The sequence below is a fragment of the Coenobita brevimanus genome, chromosome 60 (genome assembly GCF_032717465.1).
Source record: "Coenobita brevimanus isolate Jiangsu-jjx chromosome 60, ASM3271746v2, whole genome shotgun sequence".
NCBI classification, from domain to species: Eukaryota; Metazoa; Arthropoda; class Malacostraca; order Decapoda; family Coenobitidae; genus Coenobita; species Coenobita brevimanus.
In genome coordinates, this window is record NC_137013.1 from 2,184,141 (window position 1) to 2,202,314 (window position 18,174).

General features: G+C 43.2%; 1 protein-coding gene across 1 annotated transcript in view; it reads right to left on the reverse strand.

Moving 5' to 3' along the window:
* LOC145403091 (putative E3 ubiquitin-protein ligase HERC1) overlaps nucleotides 1-18,174 on the reverse strand; it is a 597,230-nt gene that overhangs the window by 417,940 nt on the left and 161,116 nt on the right. Inside the window, 1 exon segment of the mRNA XM_080274923.1 lies at nucleotides 4,921-5,077. Within this exon segment, the coding sequence (XP_080131049.1) occupies nucleotides 4,921-5,077 (157 nt within the window).

Sequence of the window (18,174 nt, forward strand, 5' to 3'; positions counted from 1 at the left end):
CAAACACTATCCTCTCTAACCAGGGTTAATCCAACATCCACTACCCTACCTTGTACCTCTTTTAATACCCCATCCATGTACAGATTAAACAACCATGGAGACATGACACATCCCTGTTTCAACCCAACCTTCAAGGAGAAAAATTCACTTAGTTCACCATCCACCCGCACTGCAGCCTTCACACCATCATACATACTCTTCACAGCATTCAACAACTTTCCATCTACTCCATATATTCTTAACACTTTCCACAATCCTTGTCTATCCACCCTGTCATATGCTTTCTCCAAATCCATGAAAGCCGCATACAACTTCTTTCCCTTCTCTAGAAACTTTTCCACTAAAGATCTAAGAATGAATATCTGATCTACACAACCTCTTCCCTTCCTAAAGCCTCCCTGTTCTTCTCCAACTAATTTCTCTGTTCTTTCTCCAACTCTGTCAGTAAGTATCCTACCATACACTTTTCCTATTATACTAAGAAGACAAATGCCCCTATGATTACCAGACACTTCTTTTTCCCCTTTTCCTTTGTACAAGGGAATAATTATACCTGACTTCCAATCCTCAGGGACTCTACCTTCCTCCCAGGCCAATCTGCACATCTTCCACATCCATTCTACTACTATCTCTCCCCCATGCTTCAGCATTTCATCACTCACTCCATCAATTCCTGGGGCTTTCCCCAATTTAACTTTCTTCATTGCTTCCACAACTTCTATCCTACTGATTTCTTCCTGTCTTCTCACCTCCCTCCTTCTCCCAGCCATTCCCTAGCCACTTATACTCGCATTACTTCCATCCTGTATGTTCAACACTTCCTTAAAATGTTCTCTCCATCTGCTCACTTTTTCTCCCTTCTCCACTAGTAATCTACCATTTTTATCTTTCACTCCCGTGCTAACCTCACTTCCACCCTGTCTTACTCTCTTCACCTCTTTCCAAAACATTTTCTTACAGTCCCTCCACTTTACATGTGGAGAGGAAGGGGGATGATAATCACGTGCACAAAGTGAGAAGTGTTAATATTAAGGGGTAGGATTGTAAGGGGTAGCCCAAAAAAGACCTGGGACGAGGTCATTAACCCCTTAAGACCACAATTGTTTCAGGCAGGGTACCTCCCACAACCGCAATGCGGGGGTGTTTTGTCGACTTTCACCACGGGCAAATTGACTGTGTTCTGGCTAAAGAGGATGAATTTACACACCTGACAATGCAATCCATACCCCAACAAGCCTAATGGTTACTGCACAATCGCACGTCAAAGTTCACAATAAGTTTATAATAGTTACTCCTCAAAAACAATCGAAAACATGAAAATTTTGATAACTACCTATTTTTCTTATTGAAACAGGTCATTTCAAAGTGTTTTGTCACAACATCCATGAAAACAGGTGTATATAGGTGTGGGGAGATTACTAGACTGTGGGGAGATAAAGTAGGTTGTGGAGAGTAGGCCTATAGGTACGGGGGTTGGAAATAACCAGCTTTTCACATGAAAAGAAAGCACTTCATTGTGTTCTGTAACATCTACCATGAAAACATGTGTGTATGTAGTGTGGGGAGTAGGCCTACAAGACCTTGATGGTACTTGGGGAGAAAAATTTTGGCAACAACCAAATTCTCTTGTGGAAACCCTCCATTTCAATGGGATATGTCATACCAGCCATAAAAACAGATGTGTATGTAGGTGTGGGGAGATAAAACAGGTGTGGGGAGTATTCCTACAAGGCCTCCTAGTCATTCCAAAACTAACACAGATGCATATAAATGTTTATAACCATCAAGGACATCAAAATAAAGTTGAATAATGCTATAAATGCATGCATAAGAAAGGAAAAAAAAAAAGCAATAATTTGTTTCCGATTTCTCTTCATATTGTCCCAATGTCTCATTACACATTTATCACACTATTACAATTATCACATTATCATTACACTTCATCACACTTATAACAGTTTCGACAAGAACCAAATCCTCCTGTGGAAACTCTCCATTTCATTGAAATTTATCACACCAGCCATGAAAACAGGTGTGTTTGTATGTACAGGGAGATGAAACAAGTGCAGGGAGTAGCCCTACAAGGACTCATAGTCTTTCGAAAACTAACACAGATGGACACTACTCAGAAGTGTTAATCTCGGCAGGTAGGGGAAAAAAAAAAATAAATAAATAAATAAAGCGTCGTACGTAGTACAACATACAGCATTCTCCAACTACGTACATACAGAAACTGGTAGGTACGAAGTGAGAAATGAACAGAGTGAGGCGTAAAAATTTGGGAAGTAGAAAAAATATGAAACAGGTACGTACATTAGGCCTGACACTCGGGGGCCTGTTGGGGGTTGGAAGGGTAGTGAGGGACAAGGAGGGAGAGATGGGGTGGGGTTTGGGGAGGGGGAACAAGGCTAGCAGGGAGGGAGGAGAGGCAAGAGATGGCAGGAAGGGATGCAGGTTGTTGTGGGGAGGAGAGATGCAGTTGAGTGGAGGGGTGGGAGAGTGGTGGGGGACAAGTAGGGCGTGAGGGAGTGGAGTAGAAGGTGGCATGGAGGTGGCCGAGAGGGGGTTGCCCCCCCATCGCCCGAGTTGGTCCAATCCCCCTTCACACCACATCAAGGGCAAGTTCTCATTGGCCTGAAGCCATGTACGTCATAAATGGGGTGGAGCAAGCGCTCCGCAGTTTTTTACAGGCCGCGTTCAATTGATGCGATTAGGCATTTTGGCATAAAACTCAAATCACATCAACTGATGCGATTAGGACTTAAGGGGTTAACTGTGACCTCTGGGTTAAGGGATTGAACAGAGAGGCTGCCAGAGATCAAGCAGCATGGACAGCCACCATCAAGTGACCAAGGCCGATGTATGCAAGCATGTTGGAGCTTTCAAAAACAAAATGAAACAAGAAGGAGCACTCATACAGTGAAACACCCACACCTACCAAACAGCCTACGTCTAAAAATTTTACTCTGTCTTGTGGTTTTGACCTTCGACAGATTACTGTACTCTCAAAATCACATTACTGTACTTTGTTCTTGCCTAACCCCTGACCTTCCCATCAACTCTGGCTTAAATTATATCAAAACTGCACTCACTGTACCCAGCGACTGTGATCTTTGACTCTTCCTTGTGACCTTGACCCCTTCCCTCCTCAAATTTTACTCTCTCCTTTTCCATGTTTGAACCTGAACTTTTCCACGAGGTTTAGTCTAAATTAGATGAAAACTTTAAGCTGATGTGCCATGTGACTCTGACCTCAAACTTAATGGCCCTAAAAACAATAGGTCAATCACATGGGTGGATTTGAATCATCCACCAATTCTATTCAGATCAGATCACAGGTGTGTTAGTTACTTCAGTCACACACAAACACACAGGTTGAACTCTGACCTTGCCCTGTCACCTTAATCTCATTAACCCGAGGCATCCCGTTGACGTATGGATACATCATCACATTCTGTCACGGTGACACTCGATGACGTATCTATACTTTTGCAATCGCGAGGTCCGTCATTTCCACATTTTTCAAGTTTCATGGGTGATTTTTGGTAGCCATATGTGTGAGAACTTCCTCTACCCAATGCCAGGTGGGGATAATGCCTGGCCCCACCTGACCCCCCTCCCCCCCGCACACCACTTTCTCGGCAACTCACCTGTTAACAGTGACGTGGCCAGTACAGACATGTCGCACCACAGTCCCTCCAATGACGAAATTCAAGGCAAAAGTGATTCCAGAGGTGGAGGACAAAGGAAGAAACAAGCCAGATGAAGAAACAAGCAGAAGTGATGAGGTGGTAACGTCATAAAGGAAGGTGCCACATGTTGATGTGTTTGGTGAATGAACAATGCTTATATCGCCTATATTACTGTGTGAAAACCAATATACACTTGTACTACATATAAATTCATACCAAATAAATAAATATTTACATATAATGAGTGGTTTGGAATAGTTACCCCTCCCAAGAAAATGTCTTCTTTGGAGCCTGGCCTGAGAGAACACGGTACCAAGGTGAGAGTACTGTTACCTGTATTGGTATTTCTAAACTCAACTGGGAACTTTCTCCCTGAATTTTTGATGTTTCTCATAAAAAAGCGGAGATTTTAGCCAAAGTAAAAACTTTTCAAAAATCTGCCGGGATTGGGGGGTCATTAGTGAAAAATTTGTCGGGATTAGGTGGGTTAAGACAGACTACTTATTTTCCACAAAACCAACCACATGTCAAAAATATCCCCACTAAAACCATTAAACCAGTCTTGCATGAGAAACACAAGTGTGTATTTGATACTGGCAATTAGTGCTGATATGGTAATGTGAAGATGTACGACATGTTGTTGCTGCTGAATAACCCCAGTCTGTTTAGCTAAGCAGACTTATCACCTGCAGGCCAGCAACCACCCCTGCAGGACTGACTCGTGCAGTGGACCAGTGTTCCCATGCAGTGGTCTGCACCTTGACACAGTGAGGTGCAGGAAGGAATGTGGAGATTTGGTTCCTGTGTGGAAGCTGCATTTGAACCTCCCCACTCAGTTAACAGGGGCACCATAGTAGGCTCCAAATCACCCTCTTTGGTTATATGGTTACCACCCAGCACTGTAAATGATTTATGGGTTACAGCAAACCATTAGGTTTGTCACTCAGTGTAGTGTCACCTAAAGTGTAAAGAAAAGTAATAAAAAGTGACAAGAAAGATGAGAGAAATAGAAAGAGAGGAGGGCAGACACGGAAAAGAATAACAAAGGTGGAGGAAGAATCAGGCAGCATTGCATCATGTGAAGGGATGATATTCACCACCACCTACCACCTTGTATGTCACTGTAGGATTGCTAAGCCTTAGAGAACAGGATGTCAAGTTAATGTATAAAAATAAACAATTAAACAAATAAATGATAAAAAACAAAAAGGAAAAACAAAACACTGACCTGACCACATGACAGCTGACCCCAGTCCTCTGGTGACTTGGGCAGTAAGGCATAGAGCAGCTTCATACGCTCAGCCAGCGGTGGCAGCAGTAGTGGGGAGCTGAGGCCCTCGCACACCCCAGCCTCAATAGCTGGCGGAAGCTGTGCATCAACCAGCCTGATGGTCAAAATGTTATCTCTTTATTGACACCATATGATATTTTTTTCCTGACTCAATACTGCACACAGCCAACCTTTATCCTTTAGGCATAAGGGATGTTTCTATATTGTTGCTGCCTTCACATGATATGCTTCTAAAAAATAAACATACAGTATACTGTATATTATCATAAGGAGTCACTGAGAATCTGTAATAAACCATTCATCACATGGTGTCTCTACTTGGGAGAGTAAGTTTGCTGGTGATTAAAATGCACAAGTTTTTCACTCTTCACTCCCTCCTAGAAAACACCATGAGGATGAGGCTTTTAGCTTCTCATGACATCACCCATGTATCTTTATTGGTGATGGAATGAATTATTTCATCATCATGCAGCTTAAGAAATGGAAGCACTTACTTCCTATCTCCAGCTGAAATAGACTGGGTGACTTGGCAACCTTCCCCTAGTGTCATTAATGTTTTGTCCAGTCAATCAAAGCTTCCTGTACTTTCTCTGCATACTGCAACAATCCCCACAATTTACCTCATCTGGTCTAGGTTTGGGTCAAATCAACCCACTCCTTCTCCTTTGCATTTTTAGCAAAATAACACACATAACAATGCTTTCCTTAACAGGCTCCAAAAATGGGAAAAAAATCAACCAAATAATTATCATTATCCATCCATTCATCCATCATCCAATCCTATGTTGCCTCATGAGGAGCATAGGAACCCGGGGCTAGGCAAGTTGGTCCTGACATTTAAGATGAGAGTGACCAGCCTCACTCATCCCTGGGTGGCAATACGTGAGCAATAAACCCCAACCATCCCTTGGATGTAAACCTGCACAGGCTCAATCCAACTGGAGCACCTTAATTACCCACTAAACCACCAGGCGCCATAATTTGGTTATATGGTTACCACCCAGTGTAGTAAATGGTTACCCGGTGTACAGGAAATCATTTGGCTTGTTACTCAGTGTAAAGTCACCTACAGGCAGAAGGAAGAGAAAAGATGGAAAGAAAGACAAAAGAGGGAGTGTAAAGTCACTCGTAAGCAGAAGAATGAGGAAAGAATGAAAAAATCAATTTATTGTTCTTAAAGAAGTGAAGGCAATCACCTGGCACACCCAGCAATGTGTTTTTTTTTTTGCTTCCTACATCCATCTTGGGATTTGCTATGATTCATGGAAGAACTCATAAAATTACAGGGCAAAAACATCTGAGATTAAGTGACAGCCTGAATGCCTCGGATGGTAACGCAGTCGTGTAAACATGCCAGTGACCTTCGTTCTCTTCCCATAATTGTTCACAGTTTTCTATAGCTTGCGTTAACTTGACGTCACTAACACCGGTACTGAAAAGGGTTGTTCAATGTCAGGGGTTATTAAGGGGTTAATGGAATAATTTCTGTGTGCATCAGTACTCTCTTTTTCACACATACACACAAAAACGAACAAAAGGATGAGCGCTAAATGTATATTTAACTTGCAGCAGAAAGACCTTACCAACTGAATTCATATTCCTCCAGTTTCTTTCCTGTATTTTTCTGACTATTTTTTGGGGAAGAAATTGCTGATTACTGAAGTCATTAATTTTGAGTTCGGCAATTACCGGTATGGGGTTCTACTTAATAATAATAATAAAAAAAAAAAGTTTAGGTCACTAACCTAACTGGCTCTAACAGAAGTAACAATGCCCTGTACCACAAGAGTAGCTACCTCAGATGTGAGCACAAGGCAGCAGACCAACAAAAAACAATGGAGGACACCCCCAGCGGCCAATGGGGCTACATGTGGATCTGACGTCATGCAACCAATCATAATGCACCCCTTGCCTGATGTCATTATGGGTGACATTTGACTACTGGCAGGCTGTCCGAGAGCTCCAATGCCTGACAACTCACTGAGGTATACTGTATCTGTTTGTGACTGCGGTATATATTTTTTGGATATACTGTAGTTTACTGCATAAGCACAAATTCGTGTTACTTGATCCTGTGTTACTGGAGGGAGTACTATATATATATAAATATATATATATATATATATATATATATATATATATATATACACCCACCGCAAACTGACTTAGGACCTACACACAGAATTGCTATGGGGGAGTTGTCTGTCTGTGCTTTGGATTTCCACCTCTACCAAGTGAATTTGGGGGCAAGAACTAACTGGCAACTCTTCAGCATGTCAATGCTTACCAGAAGCAAGAGTGGGAGTATAAGTTCCCATCGCTCCAAGCTTGCACCTCCACCTTTTTCTGTATGCATTACTGTTTGCCCTGTTATTTTCCTAGAGTCGGGTATTCATGCCTTGAAAGAACTGTTCAAGCAATGAGAGGGTCCGTATCATTGCATGGAGGCAGGATAATGTCCCTATCAACACAATTTGTGAATGTACTGGATGCGCAAAGTCGAACGTCATGAAGACTCATGCTGCAGCGCATGGCCTGCCACCTGATGTCGTACCTGAGCACAAGCACGGTGGTGGAAAGAAGAGGATGACTTCCAGAGGTACAGATACACTTCTGAAGAGGGAAGTAATCAAGAATCCTCGAGTGACAGCAGCAGTATTGAAGAGAATGCATCCCCAGCTCTTACAAGACGTCTCAATTCAAACTATCCAACACCGCTTGCAGAAGGAGCTCGGTTTGCCAAGCCACATCGCAGCCAAGAAACAACTTCTCACTGACTGCATGAAGAAGCAGCACATTCAGTTTGCCAAGAAGTATGCACACTGGACATCAGATGAGTGGAGAAAAGTTATATTTTCCGATAAAAGCACATTTCAAGTGTTCAAGGTGTGTTCTGCCAAGGTTCGTGGCCCTGCCTTCTGTAGTTGATATGACCCTGCTTACATGGTGCCGACTGTTAAGCACCCAAAATCAGTAATGGTATGGGGGTGTTTCTCATGTGAAATGGGAAGGGGAGGCCTCTAATTCCTTCCTAAGAACTTGATGATGAATGGTGGCTGGTACATTCAAGTTCTGAAAGATCATTTGTTAAACTTTTTTGCTCTTCATGGGTGCGTTTTTTTCATGCACGATTCAGCTCCATGTCACAAGTCAAGAAAGGTGACAAAATGGCTTCAGGATAATTGGACTGAGGTCCTCGACAAGAGTCCAGATCTAAATCCGATAGAAAACTGCTGGGCAAAGATGAAGAAAATCATGGCAGAGAAGATGACACCCAATCTGGACAACCTGAAGACTGAATTGACAAATGTTTGGTGCAAAGAAATGTCCTTAGATTACTTCAGAGATCTAAGTGATTCCATGCCAAATGCATCCAATTGGTCCTTAAAAACAAGAGAAACATGATTTCATATTAATGAATGGCATTTCATGAACAAAAACATTGTGATATACTATGACTTCTGTGTATTTTAATACCGTGTGGGGGGAGGTCCTGAGTGAGTTTGCGGTAGCTGTATATATATACATATACTGTACAGTAATCCCTCCAATATCCGACGTAATAGAGCCATAGGCATGTCCGGATAGTGGTCCTGTCCGGATATTGGGCCCCAGCCTTCTGGACTTGTACTTACGGACCCTAACTCAGAAAAACACCTACACAACTCCCTCTGGACATGCATAGCACCTATTTATGACCCAAATCACACCAATAAGGGACATAAAAGACTGAAATAAATGCAAAAGAAGCATAAAATGAGGTTTTTGAGGTAGGTTCATACAATATTAAACATTCTGGGTACTTACAAGTCCCTGGCTCCTGGACTGGTAGTTATGGACCTTAACCTAGCCTAACTCAGAAAAACACCTATACAACTCCCTCTGGACATGCATAGCACCTATTTAAGACCCAAATCACACCAATAAGGGACATAAAAGACTGAAATAAATGCAAAAGAAGCATAAAATGAGGTTTTTGAGGTAGGTTCATACAATATTAAACATTCTGGATGCTTACAAGTCCCTGGCTCCTGGACTGGTAGTTATGGACCCTAACCTAGCCTAACTCAGAAAAACACCTCCCTACTGCACATCCATAGCACCTAAGACACAGCATATTCACACCAATAAGGGACATAAAAGAGTGAAATGAGGTGTTTGAGGTAGGTATAGTATGGAAAATACAGTAGAGTACAGTATGAAACATTCTGCCTACTTACAGCAAGTCCATGGCCATCTCAATGAATAACTGCCTCCTCTCAGATTCTGACAGTAAGAAGGATTTCCTGAAGCACTTGCAGTACACTGTTCATGAAATCTTGCACTGAACTTTGTCATTCGCACTCAGAAGTCCATTCTCTTCACAGTTCGCACTCTTGTCTTACTTGCGCTCCATTGTACCTTAATGAAATAAGTGTTGCACTCTGCACTTTAAGTCTTTCCACTCTTAAAACCATTTTCTAAACCAAAAACACTCAAGTTAATTTATGTTACAGTTACAGTCCATTAAATCTTTGTCTTTTCACTCACAACTCTAAATCCTTAACACAATGCACGTGGGCAGCCATGATGACGAGCGTTCACTCGCGACGAGAGACAGGCGGAAAGTGGAAGGATGAAGGGGCGCTCTAGCGGACGTCGGAGGAATGACGCGCCACAACAAAGCTGTCCCGTGCCACGCACGCCAAGTTCAAATTACGGGCAGGATTTTTTTTTTTTTTTTTTTGGGGGAGGGGGGGGGGAATATTGGATCCCGGGACGATTATGTCCGGTTAGTGGGGATGTCCAGATAGTGGGCGTCCGAATATTAGAGGGATTACCGTATTTCGCGGCATATAAGACGCACTTTTTTGTCTCAAAGTTACCTTAAAATATCCCCATGCGTCCTGCACGTTAGACTAAGGCAGGTTAGTTAGGCTTCACTGAGAAGAAACTCTTATAAAGATGATCATCTCAATACTTAGCAACCACAGGTGTTTTCTACAGTATGCAGACTTGATTTTATTTTTAAAAATAATATACACTAGTCAGGTCAGGTGCGGGTAAGGGGATGGGTCTGTTATGATGTGGCAGGGGTAAACCAGTTCTGCTGTCGGGCCCTGCTGCGGATGTCACTGATTGCATTGCGCAGTTGACCCTTGTGCGGTGTGATGCGGTGAGGATCTGTCCGTTCTCCCCTTTGGGGCTAAGATGCGAATGAATGTGTTTGAATGGATGAGTAAATGGAGAGTGAGTCGTCCTGTCTCGGCTACCTCCCTTTCCTTGGGGGAAGCAGCCTAGGTATATAGATAGATAGATAGATAGATAGTGTATATGCAGCAGATTTAAGAAACACCCGAGATCAGAAACACATAAAACTTTCGCGGGTTTGTTTACAGCTCAACTGGCTAACATCGTGAAGATATTTAGCGGTTTAGCAATTTAAGTTTAGCATCTGCACTATTCCAGCAAGCTAACGTACATGATCACTGGTGAACTGTCTGCTAACCTTCTGAAAGGCAATCATGACCACTTTGCTTGCCATCCATTCACTAACGAGCAAAGCAATCATACTGGAGAGATGCTGGCTAGTGAAACTGCCAAGTCATCAAAACAGACTTTCGTCACGTATGGAAATACAGTAACCCTAATTAGGTCAGTTACTTTTGTGACATTTTGTGAGTGTATATATGCAGCAGATATTGAAACACGCAAGTTCAAAAACACAAAGCATTCAAGGTTTGTTTTCAGCTCAACTGGCCAATACCGTCAAGGGGTTTAGCGGTTTAGCAACTTAGCAGTTTAGTGTCTAGCGTACACCCTACTCTAGCAAGCTAACGTGCTCACTGGTGAACTGTCTGCTAACCTTCTGAAAGGCAATCATGACCACTTTGCTTGCCATCCATTCACTAACTAGCAAAGCAATCATGCTGGAGAGATGCTGGCTAGTGAAACTGCCAAGTCATCAAAACAGACTTTCGTCACGTATGGAAATTCAGTAACCCTAATTAGGTCAGTTACTTTTGTGACATTTTGTGAGTGTATATATGCAGCAGATATTAAAACATGCAAGTTCAAGAACACAAAGCATTCACGGGATTGTTTTCAGCTCAACTGGCCAATACCGTCAAGGGGTTTAGCGGTTTAGCAACTTAGCAGTTTAGTGTCTAGCGTACACCCTACTCTAGCAAGCTAACGAAGTTACAGCTTCACTTTTTCAGCCAAGTGAAGTACTTTAGCAATGTCTATGCAACTCAGGGCACACCCAATTACAGTATTTTGTTATGGAAATAGGATAAAATTCACTGAGTAGCATAACTGATGCAATATCTGAAATAGCAGTGCCTGACGGGCATTCATATCAGCGTTCGCCATTTCTGCTGTATTCTTAGCAGACGAAGCGATCAGAATGATTGACAACGTTCACTCTCTGCATCTCTGCTGCCTAAGCAAAGCTCTCATGATCGGCAATGGGGATCATTTAGACCGTAACGTCCAAATTTGTTAGGTTAGGTCAGGTTAGGTTAGGTTGTAAAATCGTTTGCCATTTTGGACGTTACGGCCGAAACGACCAGAATCCTAAGGTGTTGGTGAGAGTTTGGTGTGGGTGTAGTTAAGGAAGTAGAAGTGGGAAGAGTCAGGCTAGGGAACTGATAATCCACTTATTATAATCCCTTCAGCCCAGCAATGTATTTTATAGGGTAGTTTATTCATGCTCGCCATATGATTTTATTCAGTTCAGGAAACATATACTGAGGAGGCTAATGTGGGCTGTATCAAATGCCCCAAGTCTGAATATCGCCTGTGCTCAGTTAAAACGATTGCCAAGTTAAAATCGTATGAAGTGTGGTATAAGCAATTCAATGGATGGTACTGAGGACCATTTACTGTATGAAAGTGACAGTGAAACAGTGATGATGACCGTGGTGATGACTTCCAGTGATGCTTCAGGACTCGGGGGAAGTAGTGATGAATTCTCAGGATTTGAAGACGGGTGAAATTTTCACCATGTCAGTAATATGAAGTGAATATAGGTTTTAGGTGATCATGACAGATGCAGCCATGGAAAATTTAGGATCAATGGTGCTGTACACCTTTAGCGTTGCACTGATGATGTTTGGATGAATAAATTGTTTGAGATGTTTCATGTCCTTAGGTGATGATATTTATATTGAACAACCAAATACATTTTGATGTTTTTGGCATATAATAAAGCCACTGGGTACTCCAAAACGGACTGATGTAAATGTTTCAGAGGTGAGCGAATGTTGCATGTGGTGTGTACATGTGTGTGTGTGTGTGTGTGTGTGTGTACCATAGCGACTAGGAGGCAGCAGTGTTAAGACCAAAAATGGATGTTTTCACAGTACTCGAATGTTTTGAGATGGATGTCTGTTTTTAGCAAATTCTGGTAAGAGAAATATGCATTTTTAATTGTTGATGCTGCAAGGAAAACAGCTGACAGTAAGGGAGTGATACTGGGAGAAGAGGTTTGAGCCAGTTGTCTAGCGCTTGGGATGCAGCAGTGTTGCTAAGAGATAGTTTCACCATTCTCGACATGTTTTGAGATGAATGTCTGTTTTTAGTAAATTGTGATCAGTGAAGAACGTATTTTAAACTGTTGATGCTGCAAGGGAAACATCGCTGACAGTGAGGAAGTGATACTGAGAGGAAGGGGTAGAGACTGCTGTCTAGCGACTGGGAGGCAGCAGTGTTACTAAGGTGTAACAATGGATGTTTTCACCATAGTATGTTTTGAAATGAATGTTTATAGTAAATTATGATCAGTGAAGCATACATTTTTAATTGTTGATGCTGCAAGGCAAACATAGGTGACAGTGAAGGAGTGATACTGAGAGAAGAGAGTAAAAACAGCTGTCTATCCTGTTCCCAAGCAGACTTGCTATATTGAACTTTGGTTGTAAAACATTGTCATTTGTGTATTTGCAAGTGCTACCTTTTTATATTATTTGTGGAGGTAATTACAGGTTAGTTAGAGTGCATGATTAATGATGGTGGTCGTCTGATATTGTGCTTGAGTCAAGGCAATGTGAGGAAATTCCGTAACAGGTGTGGAATATGACGGGGTTCTTTTAGGATAAATGAACTGATGTGAACATTCATTGTATTTTATGTTTTCGTCAGTGAATGAAAGAATAGAGTTTATTGACTTCATTTGTGGTTTTAAATTCATAAAATATTAAAAACAGTGTTTAGATCAGTTTACTGATACATTTTTATCAACAAAGTTGAGATGGCCTCGTGGTTTGAAGTCACGTTTTGTTAAGACGGGGTTTTGTTTTCTCTTTTCCTGTATCATTCTTTGTACATAAAAGAAGAAACTAAAGGATGATGAGCAGTACTGAATAGATTCTGAAAGGTGAGTGTTGTATCTAAGTGATAGTGGCTCATATCAGTCACTTTTTGTCAAGAAGGGGCATTGTTTTCTTTTCCTGTACCATTCTTTGTATATAAAAAAAGAAACCAAAGGCTGATGATCAGTAATGAATAGATTCTGAAAGGTGAGTGTGTATCTGTGTGGTAATGGCTCTTATCAAGAAACCTTACTGCAGTCTTGGTTGGGGCAAACTTTTTTTTCACAAAACTGCCCTGCCAGAATTAGGGTGCGTCTTTCACAATGCTGCGTCTTACATGCCGCGAAATACGGTACTCATATACAGTATATACAGTATATATATATATATATATATATATCAGTAACTCTCAATTTCTTGAGAGTTACTGATGTAACATGCGGCTGGACAAGAGGGCCACCAAGACATAAAGTAACTTGGTGGTGGGATGAGGGTGTAGAAGCTGCAATTAAGGAGAAAAGAAGGCTTTTCCAGGAATGGAAGAAGGGTGGTAGCAAAGAGGAATATTTGGCTGCCAAGCGTAGGGCTAGAAGAGAGGTATACAGGGCAAAGTCTGAGTCACAGAGACAATTACTTGATAACCTAAATCATGGGGAAAGGAAAAATATATTTAGGGTGGCAGGTCAGGTGAAGAGGGATAATCGGGATATCATAGGTGAGCAGTGTGTGAAGAATGATGAAGGAAGGGTAGTGGTGAACAGTGAGGATATTAAAGATGCATGGGGAGAGCATTATAACTGGTTGTTGAATGAGGAGTTTGACTGGGACAGGGAAGGTTTGGAGCCAGCAGATCCAGTGTCTGGCCCTTGGCCTTTGACTGATACTGCTATTGTGAGTGAGGCAATAGGCAGGATGAAGACTGGGAAGGCAGCAGGTGTGTCTGGGTTGACTGCCAAAATGTTGAAAGCCTTAGGCGATATAGGGGTGAGGTCAGTCACTGACCTGATATATAGGATTATTTATGAGTGTGTTGTCCCAGATGATTGGCTGAAGATTGTAATTGTTTTTTTTTTTTTTTTTCCCCCCCCCACTGCCAGACGCCATGTATCCCAAACGGGGTGGTCAAGGGCTTAGAGTTAATTGTTTTACAGGGAGGGGCACTAATCCTCCACCAACCCACTTGACACGTAGGGAGAAAAAGTGTAATTGTAAATGTGTATAAAGGGAAGGGTGATGCCCTGGAAAGAGGAAATTATAGAGGTATAAAGCTTTTAGATCAGATAATGAAGGTAATGGAGAGAGTTTTAGAAGGTATGATTAGAGAAAGAGTGAATATTGATGAGATGCAGTTTGGGTTTGTGCCAGGTAGGGGGACCACTGATGCCATATTCACTGTTCGACAGCTTCAGGAAAAATATATTGGTAGGAGAAGGGATCTTTATTTTGTTTTTATTGATTTGGAAAAGGCCTTTGACAGAGTCCCTAGAGAGGTGGTGAAGTGGGCAATGAGAAAGCTTGGCTTGGAGGAGTGGCTGGTTAGGGTGGTTATGGCCATGTATGTGGGTGCTCACACCCAGGTGAGAGTGAATGGAGATTTGAGTGATGAGTTTTCTGTGAATGTTGGTGTGCATCAGGGGTCAGTCTTGAGTCCTATGTTGTTTATCATGGTACTTGAAGCCCTTTCACATGACTTTAGAAACGGACTCCCGAGGGCGTTGTTGTATGCTGATGATTTGGTGTTGATTGCAGAGCATGAAAGGGAGGCGGAGGAAAGGTTTAGGAAGTGGAGAGATGGTATGGGGCAAAAGGGTTTAAGGGTAAATGCAGATAAAACAAAAGTGATGATATCAAGGGTTGGTGGCGGTACTGTCAAAGACTAGGGAGAGTGGCCATGTACAGTTTGCCACAAGGGCGTGGGAAGTAATTCCATCTTGTGCGGTTTTTGTGATAAATGGGTGCACAAGAGATGTAGTGGTATCAGAGGTAGACTGCGAGATAATGCTGATTTTTTTTGTACGGCGTGCCGGGGTGAGCAGGTGGAGATTGTCAGACGTGAAAGGATTGAACTTGCTGGTGAATCTCTTGAGTGTGTGGAAGAGTTTTGTTATTTGGGAGACATGTTGTGTGCTGGAGGTGGGGCTGGAGCTAGCTCTGTGGCTAGGGTGAGAAGTGGTTGGAAGAAGTTCAGGGAGCTATTGCATCGCCTGACATTGAGAGGGCTCTCCCTACGTGCTAAGGGGTCTTTGTATGCAGCATGTGTTAGGAGTGTAATGCTGTATGGCAGTGAGACCTGGGCAGTGAAGGAGGAAGATATTTGCCGGCTCAGACGTACAGAAATGACAATGATTAGGAGGATGTACAGTGCGTCCCTGCGTCCAAGGCCTGGAGGGCTGAGTTTACAATGGAAGAGTTGAGAGGTAGGATGGGACTGGAGTGTATTGGTGTTGTGATGAGGAGAGGCAGATTGAGGTGGTTTGGACATGTGGAGAGGATGGGGGATGATAATTGGGTGAGGAAGGTGAGAAGTGTTAATACTGGGGGTGGGGTTATGAGGGGCAGACCGAGAAAGACATGGGATGAGGTCTTTAAGTGTGACCTTAAGGTTAAGGGACTGAACAGGGAGGCTGCAATGGATAGTGCAGCGTGGAGAGCCGACATTAGGTGACCAAGGTCGACACATGCAAGCATGTTGGAGCCTTTAAAAACGAAAACGAAAAACAAATATATATATATACAGTAATCATTCCAATATCCGACGTAATAGAGCCATAGGTAGGTCCAGATAATGGTTCTGTCCGGATATTGGGCCCCAGCTTATGGACTTGTACTTATGGACCCTAACTCAGAGAAAAACCTATACAACTCCCTCTGGACATGCATAGCACCTATTTAAGACCCAAATCACACCAATAAGGCACATAAATGACTGAAATAAATGCAAAAGAAACATAAAATGAGGGTTTAGAAGTATGTTCATACATTAATAAACATTCTGGTGACTGGCTCCTGGACTGGTACTTATGGACCCTAACCTAGCCTAACTCAAAAAAACACCTTCCTACTGCACATGCATAGCTCCTAACACCCTATTCACACCAATAAAGGACATTAAAGAGTGAAATGAGGTAAGTATAGTATGGAAAAAAGTACAGTATGAAACATTCTGCCTACTTATGGCAAGTCCATGGCACCTCGATGAATAACCGCCTCCTCTCGGACTCTGACAGTAAGAAGGATTTCCTGAAGCACTTGCAGTACACTGTTCCTGAAGTCTTGCACTGAACTTAGTCAATCGCACACAGAAGTCCGTTCTCTTCACAGTGTGCACTCTTGTCTAACTAATGCTCCATTGTAACTTACTAAGTGTTGCACTTTAACTTTTCCCACTCTTATAATTTTCCAAAGCCAAAACAAACAAGTCTATGTACGTTAAATTTTTTTCCAATTGAGTCTTTTCTCTCACAACTGTAAATCCTTAACACAACACACTGTTTTTTTCACTGCACAACACTCTAAATTCCCGTGTGGTCTAGTGGAGAAGTTCTTGCTGTTTATTCACTGGCAGAGTCCAAGAGTATCACTGGCAGGTGACCTGGGGTGCATCGCTGGGTCGTGGTCATGGCGTACCCACTGCAGACGACTCTGAAGACAGCCGCAAACTCACATCGAGCGGTGACTCCACCGTGGCTGATGTGTTGGGCTGTGGCTCGGAGCATGAGGGCCTGTCTTGGGGAGGCAACGGAGTGGAGCCAGGGCTGGGCACAGCGGGGGTCATGGGTCTGAAGAAACTATCAATGGCTGATTGATGCAATGACCGACGATTCCGATGATTGATGATGTGCTGCCTGAAAGCACGCACTTCCTCCACGAGTCCCAAGGGCCCCATCTCCCTGTCGCAGTCCGGGTGTTCCAGGTAGTCTAGGACAAACTCTAGATGTTCCCGGAGTGCGCTCAGCTTGGGGATGGCTGGAGTAGTGTCCTGCTGAAAGGAGTCTGCATCATCGTCACCATCATCGTCGGAATCTTCAAGTTCGGTACTGACACCTGCAAATGAAGACGCGATCTCGACATCAGACAACGTCTGATACCCAGGATTGCCCTCGTCGTCATCCAACCACTCACGAACATCGTCCACATCTACATCGAGCTGTGCGTACGTAGCTGTGCATGGAAGTCATCCACGTCAAATCCTAGAAAATCGTATTCCACATCCGTTCCGAGAAGCAGACGAGACCAACCATTTTCCAGAGTCTTCACAGGGACTTCCTTCCATGTACTAGCCCAATTGTACAGCGCAGACTTGATGTTGTAGCGGTGAAGGTTTTCCAAAGTCCGCTTACCTCGTGTGTCCCGTCCCTTTCTGCGCTCGTCCTCGTCCTCGAGAACAACCATCACCTCGTCCAGGAACTTCCGACGGTATAGGCGCTTTGTTGCCACGATCACTCCTTGGTCCATTGGTTGGATGAGAGCAGTCGTATTAGGTGGAAGAAATATGCACCTAATACGGCCATTTTGAGCAACCAAGTCCTTGTCGCACGGGTGGGCAGGTGCATTGTTGAGGAGAAGGAGGGCCTTTACCTGGTCGCGCGGGATTCCCAGTGTCTTCGTCTGGTAATGGATGACCTCCATGACGAAGTGGTGGTGGAACCAGTCTATGAAGATCACAGCTATGAACCATGCCTTCAAAGAATGGTACCAGACGACAGGAAGGACATCCATCACCCCACGAAGGCACCGAGGCTGCTCTGCGCGGCCAACAACAACGGGCGTACCCCGGTGCATGCTGTTAGCATTGGCACAACACAAAGCAGATATCCGTTCCTTGGAGAGCTTGCGGCCAGGTACACGCTTCTCCGTCTCCTCGGCTAGAGTGTTCGTTGGCACCGAGCGATAGAAT